Here is a 23,284-nt window from a genome sequence, read left to right as displayed (position 1 = left end):
CTGTCTCAAACTAAAAAATTAATAGAAAGGGCTGGGTGTGTAGCTCAGCGGTAAAGCTCCCCTGGGTTCAATCCCAGGTACAAAAAATAATCAGTTATGTCACTAAATTTCACTTCTTCCAATACAACTGCTTCTTGAGCCGGGCCACCAGAGCCGGGGGCACAGGAGTACGTTACAGCGGGGACCAGAAGGATGGTCGGGCGGGAGTTCGCTAGAACCCTGGCCAGCCTCACAGCGTCAGGGGAAGGAAGGGTATTAGGCAGAAGAGCAGCAGAAGCAAGGGGCTGGAGGACGGAGGAGCTTCAGGGCGGGCTACGCTTTGCCTCTCAGCCGCTGCGCCCCTGGGCTGGAGTAGAGGCGGACGATGACCCGCAATCACCCTACGCGTTCGGCTGCGTGGGCTGCATTGAAGCGTTCCCTGCGGTTAAGGCGCCTGGTCCTCAAGTCAGCGCCAGGCGCCCAAACGCAGCCCGCGTGTCCCGAGCTACGGCCTCCAGCAGAGGGCGCGCGGGCGAACGGGGTGCTGAGGCCCGCGAGCTGCCGCTCTAGCCAGAGCCTGGTCATAGAGCTGCACTGCTTCCGGCCCCATGGGGGCGGGGGAAGGAGCCGGAAGTCCGGTGGGCTCCGGGCGTCGAGATGGAGGCGAGCGAGTACGAGTCTGTTCTCTGTGTCAAGCCGGAGGTCCACGTCTACCGCATCCCACCGCGGGCCACCAACCGCGGATACAGGTGACCTTCCGCTAGCCCTGCCAAACCCCTTCCCCGCCGCCCCACCGCGGGAGCCGAGGGCGGCCCTTCCCGGTTTAGGGGCAGGGGTGATGTCGCTGCGGCTTCTCCCGCTTGGAGACCAGACCACGGAGGGGACCCGCGGTTGGGGCGTCTCAGCGGGACGCGGGGGACGCCTGGCGACGGGGAGGGCGTCAGAGCCTAGCCTAGGGGGACCCCGGTGGGCTGCCGGTGTCCCGAATTTGGCCAGGAGTGGTGGCCTTGAAGGGATCCTGGACGGCCTGAAGTGGGGAGGGGACCTGTCACTGGCGGAAGTCCCCGAGGGGAGGGGAGGGAACCCAGAACCGGCTGGAGGGACCCGTCCCGGAGCTTCCAGCGGATAGTTGAGCCCAGGGGCCCTTGGCCACCGGCTTCCCTGGCACGCATTTCACCCTTGGCCGTAGCCGTAGTGGCAGGGAGGGACCCACCGCACCTGTCTAGTGTAATCCCCACCCTGTGCTTGTAAACGCATAGATGGGTGTCTGTCTCTGGGAGGGAACCCGGAAACCGTCCCGGGGAGCAGAACCAGGGCTGGAGAGTCTCTGCATACCCTTTTGTACTGTATGATTTTATTATCTCGCGTTTGAATTACCTGTCAAAACTAGAGGAATAAAGATAATCCCCGAAACAGATAACCTAGCTCATGGCTATTTTGTGCCATTGAATGGGGTGTGGCATTTTGCGGGGGGGGGGGGCTAGTGCGGAGCTGAGGATTGAACCGAGGGGTGCTTTACCACGGAACTACATCCCCAGCCCTTTTTAATTTTTATTTTGCGACAGGGGTCTCGGGCCAAGTTGCTGAGACTGGCCTCTATCTTGGAATCCTCCTGCCTCAGCCTCCAGAGTTGCTGGGATTACAGGCATGTGCCAGTGTTTCTGGCCATGGGGTGGCTTTTGAAGGCAATGTGTGTGCAAGTTTTTTTAAAATACAGGATTGACCTACAATGTAAAATGATGGGGTGTCTACATATCTGTCCTCTTGTTACTTTGCAGTTGTGTAACAAAAGCCATGGTGAATTTTCTAGCGAGTAGGTATTTTATTGAACACTTAACTGCAGACAGCGAAGTTACCAAACACTAGCCCTAGCTGGTTTGTCATTGAGGAAACTGCCAGCCCTGGCATTTTGACCTCTTCTTTGCTTGAATCTTAAGATTTAGGCTGTAGCTGAGTAAGGGGAACTGAAACTGAGTCTGCTGACTTCTGAATTGAGCATCTGCATTTGTGTGGTCTTCAAAACAGCCTTCATCCAAGTTCTTGAGAGCTGACCTATGCTTAGGAACTTCCCAAGAAAAGCCTCCTGGAAACACCCATGGCTCTTACTGTCTGGGAGTTTTCACTGAGCTACTGCTTAGAACTAAAATGTGAAGTTATTGCTTTAAGAGTGCCAAATGAGGGGCTGGGGGTGTAGCTCAGTGGCAGCCTGCTTCCCTGGCTTGTGCAAAGGCCTGGGTTCAATGGTTCAATCACTGGTAACACACACACACACACACACACACACACACACAGAGCAAATGAGATTATCTCTGTAGGTCCATGCTTTCCTGAGTTTAGGGATTTGTTGCTGCCTTTGAGAATTTCCTAAGCATCTACTTCCTTTTTTCACATGTAGCCTCAGGCTCTGGTCTTTTCTTTGTCTATGAATGATTGTACTTTTCCTTCAAGATGGTCTCAGTGGTCCCAACTGGTCACTGTGACCACCCTGGTGTGCAGCTTCTTCCAGTTCAAGGCCAGATCAAGTTAGGGACATATCAGTAGGACAGGACTTACACAGGAACAATAGGCCCTCCAGCTGCTTCCTCTGTGGAGAGGAAACTAGGAGGAAATCTCTATTGGGAGAAGGTCTCTAGTCTAGAACAGAGTCGTCAAACTACAACTCACTATGTTTTTTTTATATATATATATATTTTTGTAGTTGTACACAATAACTTTATTTATTTATTTTTTATGGGTGCTGAGGATCGAACCCAGAGCCTTGCATGTGCAAGGCACGCGCTCTACCGCTGAGCCATAACCCCAGCCCCAAACTCACTATGTTTTTGAATGGCCCACAAACTAAGAGTGGTTTTTACATTTTTTAAATGGTTGGGAAGAATTTTAAAGAAGAATATATCCCACTGTGAAAATTATATGAATTTCAGATTTCAGTGTCTATAGTTTTATTGAAATTATAGCCATGCTCTGTAGAATATTTGCTTAAAATACTTAAAGCACCAGCATGCTTTATTGTATTGTGCAACTGCTTTCTCTCTTTAACACCAGAATTGTCTAGTCATGACAGATGCTGTGGTGCCTGCAAAGCCAAAAATATTGACAGAAAGTTTGCTACCTCTGGTCTAGAACAAGCAGCCTTTTCCATTCTTGTCCCCAGCTTTGGAAAAAGAGAGCAACAGTCTCTGGCAGAGGCTCAGTGGTTTTTGTCCCCTTAGGGCCTCGGAGTGGCAGCTGGACCAGCCATCATGGAGTGGCCGGCTGCGGATCACTGCGAAGGGTCAGGTGGCCTACATCAAGCTAGAGGACAGGACCTCAGGTAAAGGCAAGGGAGGCTGTGTTGGGCTGAGGTGCCACACCTCCCCGTGATGGAGGGACGAGGCCACCTGGGCCTAGCCAGGCTGCTCAGGGGCCATGGGAACCTATCCTGGGAGTTGGAGCCTCAAGTGTACCTTTCAGCTGCCTTTGTCCCGGATCTTAATTGTAGACACCATTGCCCCCAAGTGTATAAAGGATATTTCTTGTCAAGCCTCTGTTCTCTTGGGGGTCTGTTAATTTTGGAGGCCAAGGAGAGGAGACTTGCAAAGTGGTCCCAGAAGGAAGTAGGAAGCCCTGGAGCTTGCCTTGAGGACAAGCTGGGCAAAGGCGCACAGCTGCTGAGCTCTGGTCCTTCCTCAGGAATTCTGCTAATCACTTAAACGGTAACTCCCCAGAGCCGATCCCGCCTGATAAGTGAAGGAGCTGGAAACTGTTGTCCTCAGCTCTCTCTGTAGCAAGAGGATAAGCCACGCTGAGCTGTGCTGGGGTCAGCTGGCAGATAGTGCTTCTGCGGAAATCTCCCTAGAAGTCATGGGCTACCAGTGCCTCTGGGTGAGCCCTGGAGGGCAGCACGCTGGAGTCTCCCAGCCTGAGGCCCTGGCGCGTCCGCACATTGCCAGCTCAGGTGCCATGCAGTCAGACAGCTGCTTTTTCTAACACATGGAAATTCCCCTTAGTGGAGCAGAAGAAAAGGCAAGGATCTGGAGGCAGAACCGGCTGCCTGTTCTCGAACTACGCATTCTGTTTGAGATGTTGGGCCACGTGTTCCTTGGAGTGTTGGCCTCCAAATGAGGATCACATTGGTTCTTCTCTCACAAAATTGTTGGAAATAGGAAGTGAGCAGATAGTTTGCCAGTTGCCTTGTGAACTGCAAGGCACCTCATCATGGATTTGTTCCTTTGGAACATGGTGTTGTCAAGGTGAGTATTGGCTGCCATGGCTAGGCCAGAGGATTCTGGCCCAGTTGGTGTCACTAGGGTGTGGCAGTACTCTTGTTTTGGGGGAAACTTGGGGACTTTTAACCTAACTGCCTAATGTGACAGCCACTGTTTTGAGCCAAACCTTGCTTACTTACCCAGGAGGTTGTGAGTGTAACGTTCTGGGCCAGGGTTTCTCAGAGGGTTTCCCAGCCTCAGTGCTGTTGACGTTTGGGGCTGATGAGTCCAGTGTGAGCTATTTAGCAGCATCCTGGACTTGACCTGCCAGATTCCAGTAGCACCTCCTGAATTGTAGCAACCAAGAGTGTTTCTAGACTGTGCGCTGTGGGGAAGGGGAGCAAAATCATCCCTGTTTATGAATTATTCCTCTAAGCTGAAGGCATCCAGGTAGGTCTAGGTCCCAAGGTTCCAAACTTGGGTGGATAAATTGACAATAATTGCAGACTCTGGTGCCATCAGCATTTGTTTGTTTTGTACTGGGGGTTGAACCCAAGGGTGCTTTACCACCGAGGTACATCCCCAGTCCTTTTTATTATTTTGAGATAGGGTCTTGCTGAGTTGCTTAGGGCCTTGCCAAACTGCTGAGGCTGGACTTGAACCTGCAATCCTCGTGCCTCAGCCCAGGTTGCTGGGATTACAGGATTGCCCAGCCTATTTGTTTGTTTGTTTGTTTGTTTGTTTTGAGGCAGGTTCTTGCTGGGTTGCTGAGGCTCTCCCTCAGTTGCCCAGGCTAACTCGAACTTGTGACTTGTGATCCTCCTGCCTCAACCTCCTGAGTTGCTGGGGTTACCGGTGTGTGCCACCTCGCCCAGCTGAGCCATCAGTTTTGATTTAATCCAGCCCTTTACTCAGTAACCTCTAGACCACAGGACTCACTAGAAAATGTTAAGTGCTTAAAGCACCCATGAAATAGCATGTGAGAACGTAGAACTGTCGCAGGTGCTCACAGATTTACATGCTCACTGCAACTGTGGAGCCCCATGCTTGATGGGGGGTGCATTTCACCAGGGAGCCTTTTAAAACGAGTCACACTTGCCCTGCCTCTGAGCTTGAGTTAAATTACCCTCCTTTGGAGTCTTATGGGTGTGGACACTCCCTCCTTCCTTTCCACAGGGCTCTCTGGCCCCTCTTACAGTCCTGCTTCAGCTACTGGATTTGCAAAAACGTGATCCATCTAGACCCGGACTCACCTGTGTCAGGGCCCTCAGGCTTTGGCATGTCGTGTCAGGGGGTAAAGCGAAGGGAATGGGTGGGTGGTGGATCGTGGCTCCACTCTGCATCCTCAAGGGATTGGAGGCCCAGCATCAGTAGAACTTTTTATTTTAAAAGAAGTCTGGATTGCTTTACGTGTAATATGATTTTGGAATGTTTGGTAGTTAAAAAAAAAATATTAAAATGGTGCTAGATTTGACCTGTAAACCACTGACTGAGATCTTTCCTTAGTTACATTCCAATGTCTTCCCTTCAGCAAGAATGGATTGGATTGGGATCCCAGAGTCAGGTCTGCCTGTCTGCCCGGCTTGCCAGAGATGTCTGGTGGGAGGCCCAGCCGTGAGCTGGACTCCAGGCTGCGGGGCTCGGGGCTCACCCCAGCTTGTGCTTTCAGGGGAGCTCTTTGCCCAGGCGCCAGTGGACCAGTTTCCTGGCACAGCCGTGGAGAGTGTGACGGATTCCAGCAGGTACTTCGTTATCCGCATTGAGGACGGAAATGGTACGCGTGGGTCTGGGTACCCCCCTTGAGAAAGGTGTCCTCTGCCTCCGGAAGAGCGGGACTGACTGTGCTGTTCCGCAGGGCGGCGGGCGTTCATTGGGATTGGCTTCGTGGACCGGGGTGATGCCTTTGACTTCAACGTGGCCTTGCAGGATCATTTCAAGTGAGTGTTTCTAGGAGGCTCGTGCTTCCCCTTCTTTCCCTGGACAGAATGACTTGGCGTGGCCTCCCGCTGGCGGGGCCTCAGGGCAACCTTTCTTCAGGCAGCCGCCTTTTCCTGTCTCCCTGCCTTTCCTGGTCTACTGTGACGTCTTCTTTCCCCAGCACCAGGTTCTACCAGCGCCTTCAGCTGACCCAGCCTTTGAAACGTTCCGTCTCTTTCTCACCAGCCCCTGAACAGCTTGAGTCCTTATCCGTCTCTCTTGGCCTCTCTGGGCCTGCTCTTTCTTGATGTCATAAGTGGCACTTGGGTTCCCAAACCACTCAGCTGATGCCCTGGTGTTCTTTATGAAAGAGAGGACAGGAAGGTCCGTGTCCATCACTGACTGCCAACAGGTTGGCCTCTGTCACAGGTGGCGTTGTGAGGAGGACAGGAAGAAAGGGGACCTTTGTGTTGCCCTCTTCTGGGCATCTGTCTTGACGGACAGCATCCCACAGATGGCCATTTGGGGTGTGTACAGACCATTCCAAGGGCTGGGGAGGCAAGGCCCAAGTACCCTCACCTCCTGGAGCCCAGCGCACAGACCCTAGGGCACAGACCCTCTGCATAGGGGACCGGTTGAATTCTCACAGTGTCTTCACTAGAACTGTCAGTTGTGCTGCTGAGGAAACCAACATGCAGGTGGCTGCGAAAGCATCAGGACCCGAGCCCCCACCTCCCACCCTACCTCAACACAAGCCTCCCTGGACCACTGTGAGTGGACGCGAGCACAGGGAGCGGGTCTCTTCCAGCTGACTGTTTCCTTCTCCTTCTCTCCCCAGGTGGGTGAAACAGCAGTGTGAGTTTGCAAAGCAAGCCCAGAACCCAGACCAAGGCCCCAAGTTAGACCTGGGCTTCAAGGAGGGCCAGACCATCAAGCTCAACATCGCAGTGAGTCCCACCCTTGCTTGGCTGAGTTGACCATGGTCATGCCATACTTGTGGCCACCTGGCCCAGAGCTCCTCTTCTCCCACTTCAGTTCCATTGGTGCTGGGCTCGCCCTGGGCCGAACAGAGCTCTGCTGTCGTGGTCTCAGAGTACAGCTGAGCAAGCAGACGTGATCACACGGCAGGAGAGGTCTGCCACCCTGGGATGCCTGCTGCTGTGGGCTTCTAGAGGAAGGACACAAAGCCCATGATTGGGGGACCCAAGGAAGGCTTCCTAAAAGTAGTGACCCACAGGCAAGGGACAAGGGAACAAGTACTTCAGACAGAGGGGAGAGCACCTGAAGCGCCTGTGAGTTGAGAAGGAATGTGGGTTACTTGGTGTCCTGGCTGTGAGACTGGATCAGGAGGGGTCAGTTCAGTTTGCCTCTTGGCTTATGCCCTGAGTAAGGAAGATTCTGGGCAGCTCTGGGCCACAAACTGTCAGGGCAGTGCAGGGAGCATGGACAGCTTCTGCTGGTCGAGTCGTCCTGGCCCTGGCGTCTGAGCAGCTAGGCATCTGGCTCAGCCCCATCAGCTGCTGTTGGATGGGAGCAGGTTGGGGTGCCCGGGGTTGTCAAGACTTGGCTTTACCTGGTGACTGGTGAAGGGGGGATTTGGAGTCGTGATTCAGGGACACCAAGGACCAAATGGGTTCAGCTTCTGAGGAAGTTTGTAACTCTAGAATAATGCTTTTCCTCTTTACTCACCGTCTCTTTCTCTTCTTTTCTGCTTCATGCTGGTGATGATTTGGGACCCTTGAAATTGGGCAGCTGGTCCTTAGGAGAAAATGCAGTTTCAATCCAGTGGACTGGATGGGCTGTGCCTCTTTCCCTTGCTTGGAGGAAACTAACATTTAATGACCATCAGCTGGGGGCCAGGTAGTGTTTTTAGGCATTTCTCATATAAATTAAACATTCTTCCCCTTTTGAAAAGACGAGGATGTCAGGGTGCAGGGAGGTGAGGAACTCTTGGGAGTCTTAGACTGCAGGTGACTGGCCCTGCTGGCCTCACCCTGGGGACTCAGAGATGCTTCACTGCAGGCCAGGCTCCCTACTTGACTCAGCTGCCGCCTTCCTTACAAGCAGCAGGCCGTGTTGTGCTCATCCATGTCGTTTGTGCTAGCTTCTGGCTCACATTTGCTGCTTCGTATTTTTGTTTCAAGTTTTATTGAAGTATAACAGGTGTGTGTACAGAAAAGTACCGAAATCATAAATGCGGAACTCTGCAAATTTTCAAAAACTGCTCAGAAACTTGCACCCAGTTTAAGAAGCAGAAGACTGAGCACTGGGGAAGTCCCCCCTGGTCCCTTCCAGTAACTACCCACCCTCCAACTTTGATACCTAGACTTTGTTCTTGACTTTCACGAGTGGAGTTGCAAGCTTTGTTCTCATTTGTTTATGACTCCGCTCTCTTCCTGGGGTAACGCTTGGAGGGTGTCCTTGCTCGTCCTTGATTCATTCTGGTGTTCCTTGTGGGAATGCGTCTAGTTTGTTGTGCTGATGACTAGGACAGTGCTACTGGGGGTGTCCCAGCTCCTGTCTCTGGTGCACCTGAGTGTGCATTGCTGTCAGGGTTTCTCCCAGGCGTGGAATTGAAGGACCAGGAGTTCCTGTGTGGAGCTTCATAGATTTTTTCTAACAGGTCTACAGAGCAGTTTCTCCCGTTCCCACCCAGCCTGCAGTGGCATGTTCTTAGCATGAATGTCAGCAGTGGTACCCTGTGCTGTCAGCTTCTGGTGGACGTGAAATAGTACTGGGGGTTGGACCCAGGCGTCCACCTCTGAGCGACATCCTCAGTCCTTTTCATTTTAAGAAAGGCTCTTGCTGGGCTGAGGATGTGGCTCAAGCAGTAATGTGCTTGCCTGGCATGCGCGGGGCGCTGGGTTCGATCCTCAGCACCACATAAGATAAAATAAACATGTTGTGTCCACCGAAAACTGAAAAATAAATATTAAAAAAAAAAAAAAGTCTCTTGCTACTTGCCCATGCTGTCCTTGAACTTCTGACCTTCTGCCTCAGCCTTGAACTTCTGACCTTCTGCCTAGCTGGGATTACAGTCACATCCACCAAGCCTGGCTTAATATAGTTTTGATGCTCACTTCCCTGATGATAATGAAATCAGGTGCTGGGCTTTAAAATTAACCGCATTGGTGATGGATTTCGAGTTGTGATGCGTTGGATACAACTTCTAACAATGAAGGTGCTGGGGAAGGACCATCCTTTGGTTATACAGATGTTGGGGTTTGAAGGTCCCCTGGGCCCTCCTCATAAGGTTTATCTGATTCATTTGAACTCTGCAGAACTGATTTGCATTCCTTGTCTCCATTTAGAACATAAAGAAGAAGGAAGGAACCGGGAGTCCCCGAGCCCGGCCCGCCAGCACAGGAGGGCTGAGCCTGCTTCCCCCGCCCCCAGGGGGCAAAACCTCCACACTGATCCCACCCCCTGGGGAGCAGTTGTCTACAGGACGGTCCCCTGTACAGCCAGTAGTTGCTCCTGGTACAGGTCAGTGCTGGGGTGGACAGTGAACCTACGACTTCCTTTTCCCCAGTAGCTGGGGGCTTGTGGCTGCCCTCTTTCATACTCAGTAATGTGTCCCTTTGTACCTGTCAATGTCAGGCTAGAAGGAGGGCACCACAATGTGGACCCTGCACATACTGAGGGGGTTCTCAGTTCCTTAACACCTTCTGCTTTCTCCTTTAGGGCATCTGCCCTCCCCTGATAAGCAGGGACAATGACTTGTTCACTATTGTGAAATCATCAGCATGCAGATTCCTAGTCTTCCGTGGGCGTTGAGTGAGTGGGTGATGGAGACAGGTCAGCTCACATTTAGTGGGCGGGGTGGGTCAGGCATGAAGACCAAATGGATGTGGCCCTGGTTCACCAGCCTCCAACATGGTCTGGGAGGCTTCGTGGAGGAGGTGGCATGGAACTGGACCATGAAGGAAGGGGCAGAGGTATTAGTGTTCCAGGCAGAGGAAGAGTGTGACTCAGGCTCAGGCATTTAGATGCCCTGTATACTCAGGGAGGTGGGTGCCAAGGTGAGCAGGGGAGTTCAAATTGGAGATTGAGTTTGGAGTGAGCTCTTTAGTATGCTGTGGGGTCCCAGGAAGTGAGAGGCGGCTACCTCAGCAGACTGTGCTATGAGCCTGGGAAAGGCCCCTGGGTTCCTCAAGTTCTTAGTAATGGGACGCCAGCCCTCCCAGCCCACTGTCCTGCCCAGCATGATGCTCCTGGCCTTGACCCAGGTCACCAGCCCCCTTTCTACCCCATGCCACCCATTTCTTCAGGCAGCTCCAGGCAGGAAGCCTTCCCCATTCCTGAGAGAGTCCCTGCCACTGGCAGCTTTATCTGCAGGTCTGACTTCTAACCTCTGCCTTGTGGTGCTACCCCAACCAGGGGGCTGAGAGGAACTGCAGTCAGGGAGCCCTGCGCTGGCACCAGGAATTCATCTTTAAGCATTATTTCTCCAAGTGGGGCCATAGGACCATTGCCAAGGACAGGGGCAAGAATCTACAATCTCATTTGCATTGTGTTTTTTTTTTTTTTTTGTGTGTGTGTGTGTGTGTGTGCGCGCCCTGGGAATTGAAACCAGGGATGCTTAACCACTGAGCCACCTCTCCTGCCCGTTTTTTTTAAGTTGTAGATGGACACAATACCTTTATTTTGTTTATTTAATTTGTTTATGTGGTACTGGGGACCAAACCCAGTGCCTCAGGCATGCCGGGCAAGCATTCTACCACTGAGCAACAATCCCAGCCCCTCCCTTGCCCCCTTTTAAATTTTATTTATTTGTTTATTTATTTTTAATATTTTATTAGTTGTAGATAAACACACAGTATCTTTATTTATTTTCATGTGGTGCTAAGGATTGAACCCAGTGCCTCACACATATAAGGCAAGGACTTTACCACTGAGCTACAGCCTCAGTCCTCCCCTGCCCTTTTTATTTTTTATTTTGAGATAGGGTCTTGCTAAGTTGCCAAGGCTGGCTTTGAACTTGTCAATCCTTCTGCTCTCAGCCTCCTGATCTGCTGGGATCAGAAGCTTGTGCTTCCACACTTGACTCGTAAGTGGCTGGAGCCATTGCCTTAGCCTTTCCTTGGTGCTGATGCATTTTTAGCACCTGACACTTGTCCTGTGGAGTGTTAAGCCTTGGGGATGCTGCGAGGGCAGACACTTGAGTTATGACAGATGGAGTTATGTCCTGGCAAAATCATCAGAAGTCAAAATCATAAGTTGAAGAGGTATTTAATAAACCATTACAAAGTTGATAAACCCATTATTAAGTTGAAAAATCCTGAATCAGACCATCCTCAAGTTGGGTGCTGTCTGTACAGCGTAGAGCTCCTGCTCTGGGGAGCTTCTATCCTAGTGTGTGAGACAGTTAGCTTGTCCACAGGCAGGATGGCTCAGTGGCAAGTCACAAATAGCTGACATATGTGGAGCACTCACTGTATGTTCCAGAACCAGACCACTGAGGTCCAGCTCTGGCCCTCCGTTGTGCAGTCATCAGCGACTGCTGGCTTGTCTGGGCCTGTTTTCTCACCTCTAGGATGGGGTAGCAGTGATGCCTACAGTTACAGGTTTTCTGGAAGGAACAAGTGAGCTGATCCACTCAGAGCACTTATAGCGATATCTAGGATGCTGTGTGCACAAGCCTGATGTTAGTTCCCGTTTTATGAATGTCATCACCCACACCACTGCGTCCTGTGCCTATTCTGAGCATTCAAGAACATTAACACTCTTCTTTCTCACAGTGTCCTGGGAAGCAATCATCGTTACCATCCCCATTTTAGAGACAGGACAACTAAAACATTGGTGACCCGCACAAAGTCACATGGCTAGTCTTGACCTGTAGTCTGCTACAGGCTGTGCTTAAGCTCTTGTCAGTAATGTGCGATGAACACTTGGCAAAGTAAAGCTGCACCATTGAGAGCCCTGTTTTATCCAGTCTCCCAGCTCAGAGCAGCTGAGAAATAGCAAATTAGTGGGAAGGCAGAGATGGCAGATACAGACTCTCCCGAAGAGAGAGTTGGCAGCATGGAGGAATGGGGGGTGGCTGAATCACCTTTTCTGGAAGGGTCTTCTTGCCCCCTGAATAGTTGGGGGCTCAGGACTTGACTTATGTCTAACATGTAACCTCCTCAGTTGGTTGATGCAGACGTGCAGGAGGCTTCCGGTGAAGATGACCTTGTGATTTGGGTGGGGAATTCTCCATGCAGGTAGCCAAGGCAGGACATAGTACATTAGTACATTCAAATGGGTTCCAGCGTACATGGTGGGAAACAGCCTCAGGTAGTAATGACAAACAGCTGTGCTCTGGCACCTCTCCTCCGCCTTGTTTGTGGCTTTCTGCCTTTCCCCAGAGGCCCTCAAGGCCTTGTGAGAAGATGGTAGAAATGTGGCGACTCACCAGCTTTCTGATGCCCCAAGCATCTTGTGTGTATTTTTCAGCCACCTAGAATCATGACATTGATCACCAGTCACCAAGGTCTCTGACTCCCTGTCTCTTTGTCTTCTCTCCCTACCTGCTGGACTTGGGGACATTAAATAGGAGGTGCCACTGAATCCTGGCCACAGCCCAAGCCTGCCACTGCTGCCACTGCTGACATCTGGGGAGACTTTACCAAATCCACAGGGTAAGGAGTGCCACATTCTTCAGGGTGGCTGGGACCAGGGCTGTTTCTCTAGAAACCTAGGATTGCTCTACATGTCTCCTGGTGCTGTGAGCATCTGCTCTGGTTTGGACACTTTCAGGCCAGCCAGAGGACAGAGTGCCCCAGAGTGCCTGCTTTGGGTGGCATATTGTTCTCTTGTGCCTCTCTGAAAGCTTTTCACCGCTGTCCACTGCCTCTGGCCATCTTTAGCAAATCTGTTTGGGCATCTGAACCACCTCATCAAGTGCTTTGGCTTGTCCCAGTACCTCTCTTCCTTTCCCACTGTCCCCAGCTACCTTGGAATGCTGGGCTGAGAATCAGGACCTAGGTTTTGGGCTTCAGAGGACCTCTGACTCTCTAAGATTCCAAGTCTTCACTTGGGATCAGGTGGAAAGACACGAATTCCTGTTGCACCAGGTTCTAGGATCGGGGTCTGTGTACTTGTTCTCTAAAGACCAGGAAGTGAATGGTCTAGACTGTGTGGGCTACATGGTCTCTGTCCAGGTACTTGTCCTGCTGTTGCTACAGTAAAGCAGCCACGGAGGGTGTGGACACAAGTGGGCATGGCCAGGAGGACTTTACTTCTAAAAATGCCACAGACTGATATAGCTAATTTAAGAGGGCTTTTTTTTGTAATAAAGTTTACATTAACTAAAAGTACACACAGACTTGGTCCCTGGCCTGTAGTTTTCTGGCCACTGCTCTAAACCATTTAGGGATGGGCTATTTAGAGCTCTTTCTGCCAAAGAAAAGCCAACTTGAATCTGCTTTCCAACAACTGAACTCCTACCCCATCTTCCCCTCACAGGTCGGCTTCCAGCCAGCCTCAGTCCGGCACAGGCTGGGTCCAGTTCTGACCTGAGCACAGAGCCCTGTTTCCTCCCTGGACTTCTGGGAAGGCGCTGCCTCATCTGGGAAGGAGGCGAGCACTCCTTGCTGGCCCCTGGAGCACCACTCTCCCCTCCTTGCCTGCCTTTCTTGACAGACTGAGCACAGGGGGCAGTAAGTCAACACCCTGTCGCAGTGTCTCCTGGGATTTGGTATGCAGCTGGAACACAGGAGAAGAAACGACCCAGAACCCCTGTCCCTCTGTCTCTTGATGTGCAGGAGACTCTGAAACTGGCCTTCCTTCATCTCAGTGACCCGCATTAAACACAAGCCCCCAAAGCAGCAGAATGGATTGAGTTTGCGCCTGGATTCGGATCAGCCCTCCTCAGGGTTGATGGGTGTCCTGGGATCTCTGTTGGGCAGGAGCTTTCTGCCTCCTGTTGTTGGTAGCCACTTAAGTCAGAGTACCTTCGAGAAGAGGGACTCCTTCCTAATTTCTGCCAGATCTTTAGGCCATGGCTTGAACTGGCCATTGGGAGATGTTGGAAGGATTAAGTGGCTTGTAAGAGGTTTTAGTATTGTGCTTTGCTTTTGCTCCAACCTACACTAACTCATCTTTGCAGAAGGGAGTATTCTGCTGGGTAGCTGCAAGCGAGGGCCTCTGAAGTCACTCCTCACTGCCAGCAGGCTGCCTGAGTGCCAGGTGGCAGTGTTCATCTCTGCCCACTTGCCTAGTTTCTGTCTTCCAGCCAGGCAGGCAGCACAGGCCGATGAAGGTGCTGGAAGCCAGGTGGGGCAGGGTCTGGCGGGAAGGGAGAAGCTGCTGTTGCGGAGCTGGGTTGGCTCATTGCCCGCTGCAGCCCCCTGGGCTCAGTTTCGCAGCACAGCACCTGGTGGACTTGGATTTTCTGTCTGGTGATTTCTGAAGTGCCTTATCTGCAGACAGCTTTTCACTTTCTTTTCTCCTTCAAGGACTGTGAATGACAAAAGGAAGAAGAAGTTCGGCGAATTCAGAGTCCAGCATGGCCTGGATTACTGATTTATCTGAGTGCACTTTTGATGATTCTTTGAGTTAACCTTACCTCGCAGTTGATTTTTTTAAGGGTCAAGAGCATCAAACTGAAAAAGTATTGGCCTTTTTGTGGGACCAGATTTTTAAGATTAAAAAATAAATATCTTTACTTCCGTCAATGTACGTCAGAGATGAGTGTGTTTTTGGCAGCATGGCTGCTCTGCTCTCCAGGATGCCACAGCTGGACTGAGAGCCACCTCCCTCACCACTGTGTCCAGATACAGAGTGCAGGGCTAAGGCTTCAGATTGGCCACTGTGGTAACCAGTGACGTCTCTCCTGTCTAGAAGAGTCTTTCCCATCCTCGGGACATTGTGAGAGCAGATGCCTGAATTCACTTTCTGAAGGAAGGCTGGTTCTGTCATGGAACCTTGGTAGAAAGGGCTGTGCTGGAGGGAGTGGCTCACTGACATCCACCTCTGGAAGCCTCTCCCAGGGAGGAAGGATGCATGCAGAGAGGTTAAAGTCAAAAGGCCATGCTTCCTGTACCTGAAGATTCTCTGAAAAATATGGGGTTGGATCTGAGTGTGGTGTTGCACACCTGTAATCCCAGCAACAAGGGAGGCAGGAGAATTGCAAGTTTGAGGCCAGCCTTAGCAACTTAGCAAGGCCCTAAGCAACTTAGCCCCAATCCCAAAAAAAAAAAAAAAAAAAAAAAAAAAGGTCTGGAGGGCTGGGGTTGTGGCTCAGCGGTAGGGGGCTTGCCTAGCACATGGGAGGCCCTGGGTTAGATCCTCGGCACCACATATAAACAAAAATAAGTAAAAATAAAAGAATTGTCTTCCTACAACTAAAAAAGTCTGGGGATACATACAGCTCAGCAGTCAAGTGCCCTGGGTTCAATCCCCATTTCCGATGAAAAGATGGATGAGTTTTTATTGTAGGCATGAAACTAGCCTCAATAACTAGTGAAAAAGAGAAAAAATGGAAATTGAAAACCCTCTTGAATACTAATAATAATTACATCAAAGAGCCCTCAGGAGTAGTTTCTGGTGTCTGTTTCATGTCCCCTCACTACCCATCTGGATGAGGAACTTCTGAGTGCTTGGAGGCTGGAAATGAGAGAGCTCATTCTTAGAGGAGACAGACCCTTAATTACAAGTTGGAAGTCAGTGCTTAGATTCTGGAGTCAGACAGACCCGGGCTTTGAATCTAGGCTGTCTGCTGGTCAGCCGTGTGACCATAGGTTCTTCCTCAGCCCAGGCCTCACTCAGCTAAGGCATATAAAACCAGAGCAGGTGCCTGCTGTATAGTTTGTCCTTAATTATCTCTCTAGTCAGGTAACATGCAGAAGCTACTCATGTGGTGATGAGAATAATAAGGAAATATCCATCAAGTGTCTAGACTAAGAAGTACCTCCAGGGTCCTGGTGGGCAAAGGCTGGTTTGCTGTGCTCTGTCACCAGCTAGAATTCCAGCTGGAGAAAACAAAACCATTACAGGACCAGGGTCTCCGGGAAAAGACCCCAGTATCAACTCGGGCATCTCTTCAATTATACTGTGACTGGAGCTCACAAGTTGATACAGTGGAGATGGCTCAAGTGGATGGTAGGTGGTGGGCATTGGGTTTGGGGGATGTGAGACCTCAGCTCCTGCACGGGGGAGGATTTGGATACACTAGAAATTGTGGCACATTAAGATGGCCCCTATGATTCCCTCCTTGTCTTTATAGCCTGTGTAAGACCTTTGAGTGGGGGTAGACCTGTGACCCACAGAATCCAGCAAAGACAAGAAGGTGTTACTTCCACGGTTTTGTAACATGGGACCGCAGCATCTCTCTTGCTGACTTTGAAGAAGCAAGCTGCCCTGTTGTTGAGCTATCCCAAGAAGAAAGGTGGCAAGGAGCTGAGGGTAGCCTCTGGCTGTCAGCCAAAACGAAGCTGACGCTCTTAGTCCAAGGATGTGTGACACTGAGTGCCACTAAAAGCCACGTGGGCCTAGAAGCAGATTCTTCCCAGTTAAGCCTTCAGATGGGAATCTAGCCCTGGCAAGTGCTTTGGGTGTGGACTTGCAGAGGACCTGACTAAGCTGTGCCGGACTCCTGACTCAGGGAAAGAGTAAATGTTTTTGACTGGGGGTGCAGCTCAGCAGTAGAGCAATTGACTATTTTCCTAGCATTCTCGAGGCCCTGGGTTTGATCTCCAGCACCGCCCCCAAAAAAGTTTTTTTAAGATTCTACGTTTGTGAGCTGGAGATATAGCTCAGTTGGTAGAGTACTTGCCTTGCATGCACGAGGCTGTGGGTTCAATCCCCAGCACCACAGGGGAAAAAAACAAGATTCCACATTTGTGGTAATAGTGTTATGCAGCAATAGGTGACTGACAAAATAGGTGAACTAAAATTGTTTAAGGTGGGAGTCAGTGTAGAAAAGAGAATCTGGACAGATTTAATGGCCAATGACCAGAAGATCACTTCCTGTGCTCCAAATGGTCCCTTTACAACGATGATAGAAGCTGTTGCCTGTGTGATGCATTCTGTGACCACACACTTAATGTGTGGAACTCATCATCACCACTGTATGAGGTGGGTGCCGTCTGGGTGCATTTGGGATGGATTGTAAGTAACCGAAGTTTCTCACCTTTCTGGAGGCTGAGAAGTCCGTACTGCAGCACTGGCAGATCTGGTGTCTAGTGAGGCTGTCATCCTGCTGTAGCACACATGGTGGAAGGGGCAGAAGATCTCCTCCTGGGGTGGGGAGGGGGGTTATAAGGTTCCACCCTCAGGACCCCAAAGATCCCGCCTCCTTACAGCATCACACTTGCCATTGCGTTTCAGGGGGACACAGACATCTTCTATCCCCTACTCATCCCTGTTCTTAGGAGTACAGTAAGATTATGCAATCTGCCCACATGACAAGGTGATAAATGGTAGAGCCGGGTTTTAACGCAGATGATCTGGCTCTAGCATTTGTGCTTTGAACCAGGTCTGTGTGCTCTCCAGCAGTGCCACCTGCAGGGCCTGGCACGTAAAATCTGCTTAACACAGAAGTTCCCATTCCCTCCACTTGGCACAGAAGTGTACACCTGTAATCCCAGCTGCTTGGGAGGCTGAGGCAAAAGGATTGCAAGTTCAAGGTCAGCCTGGGCAACTTAATGAGACCCTATCTCAATAATTTTGAAAGGTTGGGGGTGGGGGCACGTAGCTTCGTACTCAGGGTAGGGGGAAAACTATGCTCTATTCAATGACAAGTATTGAATGACAGGCCAAGGGATGGGGTTCTATTCCACTAATAGGATTGGAATCTGCTGAGATGCATCTGGGCACACAGTGGGTGCTCAGTAGCTATTGGTTTCCCTGAGCAGGAAGTAAGAAAAATAACATACTCCAGGAAGAGGAACCAGTTTAAGAAAAAGACCAATTTTGCCTCACAGCTTTAATGTAGACAGATCTTGAAATTTTTGCTTTTTTTTTTTTTTTTTGGACTGGGGATAAACAAGCTTAGTGGTCCTGTGCTTGTTTAGCATGCACGAGGTCCTGGGTTTGATCCTCAACAAACAAACAAAAAACCCTAAAAGACTTTAAAATTTAGTATTTTTCTTTGGTACCAGGAATTGAATTCAGGGGCATTTAACCCAATCACATTCCCAGCCCTTTTTGTTTTTGAGACAGGGTCTAGCTAAGTTGATGAAGCTGGCTTTGAACTTGCAATCCTCCTGCCTCAGCCTCCCCAGCCCCTGGAATGCGCCACCATGCCCGACTTAAAATTTAATATTTTTCATGTTACAGATGTAATATAAATAGGAAAACAAACATACAATATTAAAATCATTTGTGATATTGTCAGGAAAATAGGAAATTCCTCATGTCTTTATTCGCTGTTGCTGTGTAGCATTCATCCCCAAACATAACCACTTAAAATAACCCCTGGTTCCGTGGGTTGGAACCTGGGTACAGCTTAGCTGGGTCCTGTGTCTCAGCATCTCTCACAGGCTGCAGGCAAGGTATGTGGACCAAGGTCACAATATCATCCTAAGGCTCACAGGGAAAGATGAGACCTGCTTTTAAACTCACATGCTGGTTGCCAGGATTCAGTGCCTTGTGGCCCCTGGGCAGGTCACTCTCACTTTCTTGCCACGAGGCCTCTAGCTTACAATTGGCAGCCTGCTTCATCAAACTGAACAGCAAGAGCTTTCCGCAGAGAGCAGGCATGATCTGAATCTCAGAAGGGATCCTGCCCTCTTTGCTGGGTTGACCATGTGGGAGCAAGTCACTGGTCCTGCCCATTCCTGAGGGCAGGAAATTATACAAGGGTATAAGGAGGCAAGGACCATCGAGGGCCAGCTTGGATGTCTGCCTACTTACTAGTTTCCTAGGGCTGCTATAACAAATTTCCACCAAGCAGTTGGCTTAAAACAGCAGAAACCACTGGGGAGGTTATCCCCAGCACCAAAGGAAAAAAAATCTCAGATCTGGAAGCTGGAAGTCTGAAATCAGTTGTCAGCAGGGCCATGCCCACTCCAAGCAAGGATGGAATCCCTACCTCTCCTAGCTTCTGGGGGTCCTGCTTGTGTGAGGCAGCACAGCCCATTTCTGCCTCCTTAGCATGGCGTTTGTGCTGTGTCTCTGTGGTTTATTTGTTGTTGTTGAAATGAGGTCTCACTGTATTGCCCAGACTGGTCTTGAACCTCTGGGCTCAAATGATCTTTTTCCTTAGCCTTCTGAGTAGCTGGAACTACAGTTAACTTTTTTTTTTTTTTGGTCCTGGGGATCAAACTCAGGGGCACTTGGCCACTGAGCCTCATCCCCAGTCCTATTTTTGTTTTATTTGGAGACAGGGTCTCACTGAGTTGCTTAGCACCTTGCTTTGTTGAGGCTGGCTTTAAACTCAAAATCCTCCTGCCTCGGCCTCCCAAATTTCTGGGATTACAGGCATGCACCAGCACGGCCAGTTACAGTTAACATTTTAGTGTCTTCTTATCTTCTTCCTATTATATTTATATATAGAAGATACATATGTTTAAATTTTCATTTACAAATATGGGCTTATTCTTCATTTTGTATTTGTTCTAATTAGTTATAGGCTTTTTTTTTTCTTCTTTTTTTGTGTACTGGGGAATTGAACTCAGGGGCACTTGACCATTAAGCCACACCCCAGCCCTATATTATATTTTATTTAGAGACAGGGACTCACTGAGTTTCTTAGTACCTTACTGTGGTTGCAAGGCTGGTTTTGAACTTGTAATCCTCCTGCCTCAGCCTCCCAAGTCACAGGTGTGTGCCACTGTGCCAGCTACTGACTTATTTTTTAATCACTGTAGAGAAACCTCTAAAATAATTTTACCATTACATAATTTTATCATTTGTCCAGTTATTAAATTTTCCTTTGTACTTTTTGGAATGAGGGCCTAGTATTCCAATATGTGAAGAACAATGATTTATTAGGCCAGTCTTCTATTGTTAGACATTTGGGTTTTTCTAATTTTTAAAAAATTTCTATTGTTTTTCTTTTGACGGTTGTTTTTATTTCAAAAGCCATAAATTAGTTACCTTTTGACATTTAGGGAGCATTATTTTTAAAGCCAGGCAAGGATGAAAGAACTTGAAGTGCCAAAGGTTTAAGCTTAGAAAGAAAGGGTGTGCATAATAGAAATAAACCATCAGGGCTGGGCAGCAAGAGGAAGGAATCGGTAGGCGACAGGCTGGCTCTGGACTGGCAGGTGGGACTTGAGCTCCCTCAGTGAAGGCTGCAGCCGCAGCTCTCCCCTTGCCTGGGCCGCTCTCTGGGCAGGAGCTTTGCTGAGAGCCATTAGCCAAGTAGGTATGACAATTTCCTTGCCAGCGTACCCCATGTTGCTTAGAGGAAGGACTTGTGGTAAAATGGACTTGCCTTGGACATTTTGCAGTGACACTGCATGTAAGGTGACCTTGCTCAAGGACCAGGGTGGATCTGGGTTTAGGGCAGATCAGGGTTTAGGGCTCTCCTTGGGTTTAGGGCGGTTCCAGGTTTAAGGTGTACCCTGCTGGGAATAGGGTGTATCCTGCTGCCTCAGGCGTGCCCGCTCCTGTAGTTCCCGTTGAGTTCTCCAGGGATTCAGAGAGTATTTTGGGATTTTCCCCCAGAACGTGTTTGCCTCAGAATGTGTTTGTAGAGTGCCGGTGTGAGTTCATGAATAAAGAATTGCTGTTTGAATCTAAAAAGCTGTGAGTGGCTCGTGATTTTGTGCCCAGCCAGACTGCAGCAGAGCTTCATGGGTGCTCACTTGTGGCTCTTTTTGGCTCTCTGCTCTCTGTCGCCCTGTTCTGATGATTTTGGTTGTCTAACCTCCTTATTTTCTCTTATTTCCTTTTCTGCCATTGTCTTTTTTTTTTTTTTTTTTTTTAATTTCTTGCTATTAAAAGTCAGGTATTGTAAAACAACTTTGCAAGTTAATCATCAGATATTCAGTACATCCTTTTATCCAGGATGCCCATCCTCTAATCCTCCTGGTTAATGTGGTTTTGCTGACAGTGGGCAGAGTCCACCTAGCCCGCAGCCAGATTTGGCAGGCACTTGGCATTGGCAACCTGGGGTTGTGACTCCAGTCATTTGTTTCCCTGTTACTTAAGCTTCACGTTTAGAATCCTTCCCAGGGAGCAGGTGAGCACCTGGCACAACTCCCTTCAGGTAACTGATCCTGGGGGCCACCTAGTTATGGGGCACAGCATGACTGGTGGGCAATAGCCCTGGGGATTCAAGTGACTGCCGTCCAGGCTGAGCTAAGCCAAGCTACCAAATCAGCAGGGACAGTCTTCACAGCTAGGGGAGCTAGAGGCTTCCTCTGGTGTAAGTATGTGCCTCCCTGCTGTAGGCTCCTGTGGGTTGCAACTTAGAGAAGGTCAAGGAGAGAGGAGCTGTGTTTGCTGTCCCTTCCAAAATCTCAAGTGAGACAGCATTGTGTACAGGTAAGAGCATGTGGCTGGAAGCTACCCACAGCTTTCTGCTGTGTTTCCTTGGGCAAGTTACTGCACCTCTCTGGATTCTAGTCTCCCCTCTGTAAGATGAAGATAATCTTACACTTCACAGCCTAGACCTCTCTCACGGAAGTGTTTAGAGGGGACTGAGGATAGAATGAGAAAATAGAGGTGGAAGCAACCACAGTGTGGTTTGCAGCTAATGTAGGCTGCCTGGGAAATACTGGTAACTAAGGGAGGCCTAGTGGCAGCAACAGGCAGGTGCCTGGAGGAAGGAGCAAGGAGCAAGTCCTCAGCCCAGCCCTGGAGCTGAGGAACACTCTGCAGTGGATACACAGGGGTAAGCAGGACCAGAACTGGACTCATGAATCTGTCGGGCCCAGATCAGGACCCAGCAGGACTGGGGACTCCAGGCAGGATGACAGACCTGGGGTACCTAGTGATCAACTGTGCTTACTGGCAGAGGTCAGTCAGTCCTTCTCTAGCTGGGCCTTACCCTCCAATCTGAGTACCCCCTGACTCTGAAACCTCAGGGATTGACCCAAATCTTCCCTGACCAGTAGCTCTTACCTTGGCCCAGGCCACAGCTTTGCCTGCACCCGGCTGCACAGTGGCGGTGGCCTCTAGTGCAGTTTCTCAGATGTTAAAAGCAGGTTCCTTTTCTTTTAATATTTTTTAGTTGTTGATGGACCTTTATTTTATTTATTATATGTGGTATTGAGAATTAAACCCAGTGCTTTACACATGCCAGGCAAGTGCTCTTCCACTGAGCTACAACCCCAGCCCAGGTTCCTTTTTGATAGAGATTAAATTTCCACTCCTCCCCTCTACCTGACATGCAGAACTATCAGCCATGGCCAGCTGGTTTTTCTTTCTGGGTCCTTACTGTTTCCCAGATACAAAATCAAAGCTAAGCTGCTTTCTTAAGGCAAGTGAGCCTCCTCTCAGTCCTGCAGAGTCAGACCTGCTTCCTTCCCCATTTTGGAAATGAGTGACTTGATACAGAGGGAGATGAGTCTTAGGGAGGGGATGGAAGGAAGGGACTGATTCTGTAGAGATGAACTTGAGATGGGCACACCTGTGTTTAGTTTGAAAAGCACATTTCTTCTGTGGTTTTTGCCCCCATCCCATTTGCGCACAGGGATGGGATATCCCCATTTCAGGGTGAACCAATTTCCGCCAGGGCGCCTTACTGGGAGAGCACGACAATCAGAACAGGATTCTGCCCCACGGGTCAGATCACTGAAGCCTCGGTGACTCGGGCGGCCCTGACGGGCTGGCAGGGGGTGCCCCCTCCGTCTGGTTGGACGATGGGGTCGCTTATCTTGGTCGAAGCTTTGTGGTTTGACGCCTTCAAGATCGAACTGGGGCTGGAGCCGTGGCTCAGCGGTAGAGCACTTGCCTAGCGTGTGAGGCCCTGGTTGGATCCTCGCCACCACATATAAGTAAATAAAGTAAAGGCCTCGTGTCCACTACAACTGAAAGGAAGGACCGAGCCAGACCGCAGCAGAGTTCTTCAGCTGGTCTGACGGCGAAGCCTCGGGCGACGCGCTGCCCCTCGGATTTTCCGTTGAGCGCAAGGCGGTAGTGATGGGTGTGCCGGTGACGAAGGGCAGTCGCTATGAAAGCCACCAACTTAGAGCGAGCGGGATGGGCGCTCAGAGCTCTGAGCCCCGGGCCGCCCACGAATCCGCCCCGCCCTTCGCCCCGCCCACAAGCCCTTCCCGCCCTGCGCCCTGCCCCGCCCTACGCCCCGCCCCCGGCCCTGCCCG

General features: G+C 50.2%; 1 protein-coding gene across 1 annotated transcript; it reads left to right on the top strand.

The window, feature by feature from the left end:
• The first annotated feature begins 603 nt into the window (after positions 1-603).
• Positions 604-13,690, top strand: Necap2 (NECAP endocytosis associated 2). The gene is made up of 8 exons (XM_076861190.2): positions 604-728; positions 3,192-3,292; positions 5,836-5,940; positions 6,022-6,103; positions 6,922-7,030; positions 9,395-9,569; positions 12,622-12,706; positions 13,533-13,690. The coding sequence occupies exons 1-8, from the start codon at positions 637-639 to the stop codon at positions 13,579-13,581; spliced, it is 798 nt and encodes a 265-aa protein (XP_076717305.2). The 5' UTR covers positions 604-636; the 3' UTR covers positions 13,582-13,690.
• Positions 13,691-23,284: the final 9,594 nt, after the last annotated feature.

Source organism: Callospermophilus lateralis, chromosome 7 (assembly GCF_048772815.1).
Source record: "Callospermophilus lateralis isolate mCalLat2 chromosome 7, mCalLat2.hap1, whole genome shotgun sequence".
Classification (NCBI taxonomy): Eukaryota; Metazoa; Chordata; class Mammalia; order Rodentia; family Sciuridae; genus Callospermophilus; species Callospermophilus lateralis.
Note: the sequence above shows the minus strand (reverse complement) of the source record. Positions and strands in the feature narration are given on the sequence as shown.